Raw genomic sequence first — 8,271 nt, forward strand, 5'->3', positions numbered from 1 at the left:
GTATATACTGGAAACATACTGAAATCAAAACTTTAGTATATACTGGAAACATACTGAAATCAAAACTTTAGTATATACTGAAATCAAAACTTTAGAATATACTGAAATCAAAACGTTTGTATATATTGAAATCAAAGACAGCACTTGGGACACTCATGATTGTGTTTATCTGAAGGACAGAACGTGATGGCTTTTGTGGGTGAGGTGGGTTACTAGAAGGAGGCAAGTGGAGTGAGGAGGGAGTCATGGCTCAAAAGAAGTGTTCATTCGCCATTTGAATGCAAATGTAGTGGTTGAACAAGAGGCCTGTGTGTGTGTGCGTGTGTGTTTTGTGGGAGGAGGAGGAGGAGGGGGGGGGGGGATCTAACGGTGAGTTTGAGAAAAGAAGACTTGTTGAGAGAAATTGACACATATGACTGTAGTCTTCACACGTTGTTCTCTTTTACACCAAGATGCCACCAACGGAGTTGAACATTTGTGGCGGAAAATTCACCCGCGCATCGCTTCTAATTCGGACAATTTAGTTAACTACTTTTTCAGTGTGCAGGGAGAAAAAATGAAAGCATTTTGTTGGCCCATGTGCAGCTGAAGCATGTCTCGTCGGAAACAGAAACGGCCCCAGCAGCTCATGAGCCCGCTCCCTTCAGCCTCTCAGATATTAGAGCATGGTGAGAAATTGACTACTATTGATATGCAAGTTATCAATAGAATACAGTAGCTATTAGTATGGTGGGTAGTTAATGCCTTTATTTTCTCTACATAACAGTGATTGTGTAGTGGCACATGCATATAAAATAAACGTAAAGGGGCAGTATATTCTACGTGTCATCTGGAGAGTTTTTGTGATAGTTTGATTTAAAATGTTGACTCCCATCAATGACAGTTCAAAATCTAAAGTTATGGCGGTGTTTTGATGTTCCTTTTATTAATGTAAGCAATAATGTAATATTATTTCATTTATGGTGTCTTAGGAGTCATTGTTTTCTGTTGTTGTTTTCTGTTTTCTGATCTTATTTTGATCACCCCCCTCACCAGCCCTCCTATTTCCAGGCTCAGAGACACAGACCACCCAGTTAGTGGGCAGATAAAGAATAGAAAATACATGAGAACTTAGAGGCAATACAGTGTATTTAAGATTTTATTTATTTATTCAACTCTATAATTCCAAGTTTTGGGAGAGGAAAGAGGAACTGATGACCATGATATGTGCTGTACAAGGTGTAACTGCAATAGCATGCAACCCCATTGTCCATCTGGGCTTTGTGGTTGAGTAGTGAGGTATGAACATACACAAGAACTATTGTGAATATCCAAGTGTGTGTGTCTATATGTGCTTGTGGGGCTGTGACCAGTCACACAGGGCTAGTGGGGTCTAATAGTGTAGTAACATTGTAGTTTATTTTATTTAACTAGGCAAGTCAGTTAAGAACAAATTCTTATTTTCAATGACGGCCTAGGAACAGTGGGTTAACTGCCTGTTCAGGGGCAGAACGACAGATTTGTACCTTGTCAGCTCGGGGATTCGAACTTGCAACCTTTCGGTTACTAGTCCAACCACTAGGCCACCCTGCCACCCTTAGTGATAGGGTGTAGTAATATTGTGTTTGTATATGAAGGTGTGTGTGTATGTGTTTGTGGATTCAGATAATGAATTTCAAGTATGTGTGTGTGTGTGTTTTAGGGAAGTGTGGTTGTTGATTGTCTGTTTGTTTTCTTGTCTGGTAGCCTGTGTGTTTTATTTTGCCTCCACCTCTTGCCCAGAATCTAGGAGAAAGAATGTGACCCCAGTGTTCTTAAGGTCAAGTATGCCAGCCAATTACAGCCTGACCCCTGATACCCTACAGGGTAATGGGGGAAGGGTGCACCAAGAGATGAAAGACAAAACGAACGAAGAGAAAGAAAGACAGAGAGAGGAGAGAGAGTAGTGTGTGATAGAGTGCATGTGCATGTCTATGTATGGTTTCCATGTCTTTTTCAGGGGTCAGGGTTGTAAGCAGTTTTAGGGTCCATTGTCCTCAGTGTTGCCGTGGAAACAAGGTAGGCTGCTCATGGTGTAAGTTGGGGGGGTGCAGACGAAGACGGAGAGGATAAAGAATGAAGTGAAGAGGAAAGAGAAGGGGAGGGGGAGTTTGGAGAATTATGAATGAGGGGGAGTTTGGAGGATGAGGTGATAGAGAAGAGAACAATGTGAAATTGGATCTGGATCAGGAGTTCACCTGACAGAATGGTCTCATAATGTATAGTTGTTATCTGAGGGCTTCAGTCCTTAGCTGTTGTGCTTCTACCTATCTGCCACTACTTGCAAAATCACAATTTTAAGAGGGCCATTCTCTTATATCTGGTTGTTGTTACCTCTATGATTTGCCAGAGTTGCATTTCTGTGCTATCCACTGACCATCATCAGAGTGTGATAAGGTCAACCTGTGGAAAACACTCACAAAAAGGGCATTCTGAGTTGTGCTCACTGCTCAAACAGACTTCCCTGAGTTTTATATAAGTGAACGTGGTAACAGTGTGTAAAGTAGATGCAAAGCGCTGTCATGCTCAGTAAGACAATAACTAAGTCAACTTTCTCTCTCTTGTCTGCTTTCTCTTCTTTTCTCAGGTGACCAGTTGGCAGTGAAGTTATCCTCCTTTCCTCTTACCACAGATTCCTCTTCTTCATCATCTTCCTCCTCTCCTCAGAGTTACCAGCCACCCCTGGCTCCACATCCCTACTTTTGGGGGCTTCACACCCACTCTCTACCCAGTGAGGGCTCCCCCCTCTCCTGCTGCCCCTGCCAGCCCACCTCCTGCCCCATCTCCTTCACAGACCCCCAGTCCTCCCTCTCCCCTGACTTCCCCCACCCCTCCCTCTTCTCCCAGACAGGCCTGCACCTCCCCAACACCTCCACATCGGCCTCCAGTCAGACCCACCCTCCCCGCTCTATCATGGCCTCTCCCAAACTGGGCGTGTCAGCCACCACTACCACTTCCTCATCCTCTTCCTCAGCCTCCCTCTGCCCTCCGCCCCACCCTGGTAGCCCCAGCCCTGTGCCAGAGGGCCCTCCCAGCCCTGTGACACCCTCTCCCAGCCCGGGTGCTGCCTCTGTAGCCCCGCCCCGTGCCCACCTGAGCATTGCGGTGATCCTGGATGAGCTGCGAGTGCTGCAGCAGAGGCAGATCCACCAGATGCAGATGACGGAGGAGATCTGCAGGCAGGTGCTGCGGCTGGGCGGGGCCTCCTGTGGCCTGGAGGCGCCCCAGATCCTCCTGCCTCCTTTTCCCCAGCTCTGTCTGGAAGGCAGTGAGAGGGCCCCCAGTCCTCCCCAGCCTACACCCATCCAACCTCCCAGCTCTGTAGCTCCTCTCCTGGCCTGCTTCTCCTCCCTGCTCCCTCCCCAGCCTGCCTCCAAGCCCTCCAAGCCTAGCCACCCCCTGTCCCATGTCCTGCGGCCACACAAGACCCAGATGGAGGGTGCAGGAGGGGCTACAGGGTCTTATCTTTACCCTGGGACCAGTGTCCGCCCTTCCTCCTCGTCTTCTTCCTCCTCTGCCTCCTCGGCCATCTCTACCATGGCCTCGTCCAACTACCCCCTGGCCCTCTCCCTGGCCTTGCCTACCCGTTACCTCCATGAGAAATCCCCCAACACCACCTCAGCCAGCGGCCACGGTGGCCTGTCCTTCCTCACCCCACCCCTGCCCACCACTGCCTCTATGGCACCCCCCTCCTTTCAGGAGCCCCACCTGTCTGTCTCCTCATCAGGGTCCTCGTCCTCCTCCCTGGGGCGTCTCCAGCATGCCTGTCGGTTCTGTGGGAAGCTATTCAGCAGTGACTCATCCCTGCAAATCCACCTGCGCTCCCACACGGGCGAGAGACCCTACCAGTGCCCTGTCTGCCTCAGCCGCTTCACCACCCGCGGCAACCTCAAGGTGCATTTCCTCCGCCACCGCGAGCAGAACCCAGAGCTCTCGCTCTCCCTTCTCCCCCCTTCCCTGTTTGGGCCGGGCATGGGACCAGCGGGGGGGTCTGAGCCCCAGGGTCAGCCCATGAGCAGCATTGGACTGAGTATCAGTGCAGCACAGGCTCAAAGACGTCGTAAACGGCGGGCTGAGGATGACCCGTATGGAGACGGTATGGAGGTGGGAGGTGCCGGAGGGGGCTTCTCTCTGGGGGCATCCACCAGTGCTCCCCCCACCTCTCTCCCCCTTCCCCCCAGTGTGGACCTGGCCCTCATCTCCACCGCCCACTCTCTCCTGCGGCTCAACCAAGCTGCTGCTGCAGCCGCTGCTGCATCCATATCCTCAGCTGCTTCCTCACTCACATCCTCCTCTTCCTCCTCTGCGTCCTCCTCCCTCCTCTCTGTCCCATCCTCGTCCACCTCTGCCATCGCTGGGTTCTTCAAGGGGGCAAAGCAGCAACGCTTTGATGAGAACACGCCCCCTCACCCTCCCATGATGTCGCACTCTGCTTACTCCCAGTTGGCCCACCTCCCTAAACTCCTCTTCCCCTCTGGCTCCCCCCACCAACACCCTGCCCTGGGCCTGCTCCGCCCTCCACCCCCTGCCCAAGGCTCCTCCCACCTCTCCTCCACCCACTCTCAGCTCTCCTTCCCCTTCTCCCACTACCCCAAAGCCCACGCCTCCACCTCCTCCCCCTCCGCCTCTACCCCCACCTCAGACACCTCCAAGCTGCAGCGGCTGGTGGAGAAGCTGGTGAAGGAGCCTCCTACCTCCTCTCCCTGGGCCTCCTCCTCAGGGGAGACCTCCCACAGCAGCATGGCCTCTACTGGGTTGTTCAGCAGCGGCCTCATGGGCGCCAGCACCTCCAGCACTTATGTGATGGCAACCCCACCGTCCTCCACCCATGCCCCCACCTCTGTCTCCAACTTCACCAGGGAGATGGTGGCCGCTCTGGGCATGAGTGCAAATGGGGGCAGCGCCTTGGCAGGAGCCATGCTCCCAGGCCTTGGCATCATGAGCACTGGCTCCCTGGCCGCCAACCAGTGTGGGGTGTGTCTGCGTGTGCTGAGCTGCCCCAGGGCACTGCGTCTGCACCAGGCCACCCACCTGGGCGAGCGCCCCTTCCCCTGTAAACTGTGTGGACGCTCCTTCTCCACCAAGGGCAGCCTGCGGTCCCACCTGGCAACACACCGTGCCCGCCCGCCGAACTCTCGTGCCCAGAACTCTTGCCCGCTGTGCCAGCGCAAGTTCACAAATGCCCTGGTGCTGCAGCACCACATTCGCATGCACCTGGGAGGGCAGCTGCCACCGGAGGGCGGTGCAGAGTCTCTGTCAGAGGCCTCAGCAGAGTCTGACACTATCTCTGAGCTCCAGACCCATTCCCTGGCACTGTCTCAGTCCCAGCCACAGTCCAATGACACCCCCAAGGTCTCCACTGAGAGCTCCACTGCAGCCTCAGGCAGCCAGTCAAAGAGCTCAGCAGCATCCACACACTTTCAAACCCTAGTGGGAGGCTCTGCCCCCGTATCGGTCAGTGTGACATCACCAAAGTGTGTCTGGGAGCCTAACAGATCTCACTCCTCCAGCCCTGACCTGATCCCTCCCTCTGACCTCACCCCTGACCACTTCCTAAACTCCACCTCACACACCCCTCCGCCCGGCAGCGCAGACCCCCCAGTCCTGTTTGTCAGTGTGCCTTCCCCACCCCCTTCTCTACGAGATACAGCCTCCCCAGTCAACGATGACAACCATGCTGAACACCTTGATTCAACCATTAGTACCATTGGCCCTGCTCCCACTTCCTCCAGTGTTACCAAAACCACCCCCTTGTCCAGTCTAATGATGTCAGACTGTCTTTTGGGTCAGCATGCCCTTCCTCTCAATGTCTTCCTCCCCGGCCCTAGATCAAACCTGGAGGATCTACTGAGCACACCAACCCTCTGTGCCCCGGTAGCACACCCAAGCCCAGCCCCCTCCTTTACCCCTGTCCTTAGCCCAGAGCACCCCAAACCCCACCCAGCACCCAAACCAGACTTAGAGCACCCCCCTAAACTCCAAACCCCCAAGCCCACAGAGGAATACAGGGTTGAAACCCCCCCACCTGCTGCACCAAAGCATGACCAAGCTCTTGTATCTGATACGGACCTGAGAATGGCACCACCATCAGAGAGCACAGACACAAGCGATGCTGAGGCTAGGGAAGTTCCTCAGAAAGATGTACCCTACACCAGGACGAGTCAGGGGGCGTACCTTGGCTCCCATGGGAAGGAGGATGGGATGAGTGGTGTCAGTGACCAACTGGAAAGCACTTTTCCCATCAGTTTGGCTACCACTCTCCCCCCTCCCCTGTCTCGCCCTGAGAAGAAGACCTACAGCTGTGCCGAGTGTGGGAAAGAGTATGCCAGCCGCAGTGGACTGAAGGTGAGAGGATGAAAGTATTGATTGGTGTGTGGGTTGGTAGAGAACTTAGCCATCTCTTATGTTTATGGACTTCATGATAGCTGCTTTGAAGTGATTTATTAATCTGTGGAATTGTTAATTAGATGTCCAAAACATTGCAACCAATGAACCCAACATTACTACTAAAACTACTTTAATCTGTTTGTTAGGCATCAGGTTACATTTACCTGAAACATTCACTGATGACAAATCTCCTTCCAGACTGAGGGTAATCAGTCAAGCTAAATGTTTGTGATATAAATGTTATTTCCAGCCAGGGGGACTCAGATGTTGGTCGGAGTGGCACTTAAACAATCTGTTATTTTCATATTCATCCACAGGGACACATGAAGCATCATGGAGGGGTTGTCAAGGCACCACGTCCCCCTGTACGGAGCGGTCGCTCGGCCTCTGAGCGACTTCCTGCAAACACACCGACAACGTCCTCCAACCCCCCGGCCACCAGAAGCAATGTGGGCTTCTGGAACCAGTACCAAGCCTTCCTCAACACCAGTAACGACTCGGCAGACGACCCGGCACAAGGCCCGGCCAGTGGTAGCCAAGGAGAGGATGGGGAGATGCCCAGATTGGCTAAATCTCCCGTTAGATCCCAGCTGTCGAAAGAACCAACCACTGGAAGGGGTTCAGAAGATGGGTCTGACGAAGGGTCTACTCTAGAGTCAATGTAATTGGTGCTATCAATGGACATTCACTGTACCTTTGAGTCAAACCGTAGGGACTTTTGTATTGTATTGCTTCCAAATTCAGTTGAGTAGTCTGTCGGGTTTGTTGTCTGTGAGTAAGTTGCTTAGTTCATTTGTGATAACTGTAAGTTGGCCATCCTGGCCTTTTCTTTTAAAAGAGGAGAAAGTTGAAGGATGCAAAAAACATGACATAACTACAGGATTGGAAGATTGAGGAGGTCACAAGTCACTGTTAAGACAATAAGAGTTGGAGCTGGGCTCTAAAATGAGAGCTTGTCAGGCAAAGAGCTCTACTCTAGATTTAGGGCTAATTTTCCTGAACAGTCTGACTCACTGTTTATGTGATAGATATCAACTCAGATAAAGACATGTATTGGAAAAGGAGGCAAGGTAGAGAGGATGTGATATTGTTCTCACATAAACAATTCCTTCATTCAAACATAAAAGGGAAAAGGAGGTGAAACAGAATGGTAAGGGTCACTAAACTAAACTTGACATGGTAGCTTCAACCCTGGCAGTCTATGGAGATGCAGTCTCTCATCCTACTACTGTATAAAACCTCATCTTTCATGTCATCTGGGTTTACTTTTGAACTTGTGAATACTCCAGACTCTTCCTCCAGCTGATTTACAGAGAAGCACAGAGGAGTGGGTGTTGTGGTGTGCCAGGTGGAGAAAGAAATGGACAGACAGTTTCCTGTGTGACCCATTTTCCTTTGGATCTTTTGAATAAGCTGATTGTCGTTTGGTCTCACAGTGATGTCCGTTCTCTGTAACTCGTTGTCTTTGGTTCATGTTGTATCTTTATAACAAAAAACAAAAAAATCAGAGGTCCATGTCTGATATTGTTGTGAGTTGTACTTTCAGTGTATTCCTGTGAAATAAGAGGGATAAAAAAAATACAAAAAAGCTTTCCTTTTTTAGTTGTTGTTGTTGACTGTGGCTGTTTTATTTGTTTTGGATCTCTATCGTGCCTGTTCTACATTCTCCTGTAGAGCTGTTTTATTTGTTTTGGATCTCTATCGTGCCTGTTCTACATTCTCCTGTAGAGCTGTTTTATTTGTTTTGGATCTCTATCGTGCCTGTTCTACATTCTCCTGTAGAGCTGTTTTATTTGTTTTGGATCTCTATCGTGCCTGTTCTACATTCTCCTGTAGAGCTGTTTTGATATTTGTTTATTTGTCACA

At 50.9% G+C, this 8,271-nt stretch overlaps 1 protein-coding gene across 1 annotated transcript; it reads left to right on the forward strand.

Annotated features, from left to right (window-relative positions):
* Positions 1–97: 97 nt before the first annotated feature.
* On the forward strand, positions 98–8,006 carry LOC109874740 (sal-like protein 2). Its single transcript, XM_031810080.1, has 3 exons — positions 98–668; positions 2,606–6,363; positions 6,723–8,006. The coding sequence occupies exons 1-3, from the start codon at positions 593–595 to the stop codon at positions 7,068–7,070; spliced, it is 4,182 nt and encodes a 1,393-aa protein (XP_031665940.1). The 5' UTR covers positions 98–592; the 3' UTR covers positions 7,071–8,006.
* Positions 8,007–8,271: the final 265 nt, after the last annotated feature.

The sequence above is a fragment of the Oncorhynchus kisutch genome, linkage group LG30 (genome assembly GCF_002021735.2).
Source record: "Oncorhynchus kisutch isolate 150728-3 linkage group LG30, Okis_V2, whole genome shotgun sequence".
In the NCBI taxonomy this organism is placed as follows: Eukaryota; Metazoa; Chordata; class Actinopteri; order Salmoniformes; family Salmonidae; genus Oncorhynchus; species Oncorhynchus kisutch.

Bases quoted from the DNA above. Each gene is read 5' to 3' on its own strand.
- LOC109874740 (XM_031810080.1), top strand. From the start codon at position 593: ATGTCTCGTCGGAAACAGAAACGGCCCCAGCAGCTCATGAGCCCGCTC. The intron at 669-2,605 runs GTGAGAAATTGA...TTCTTTTCTCAG, and splicing joins CTCTCAGATATTAGAGCATG to GTGACCAGTTGGCAGTGAAG. The intron at 6,364-6,722 runs GTGAGAGGATGA...ATTCATCCACAG, and splicing joins CCAGCCGCAGTGGACTGAAG to GGACACATGAAGCATCATGG.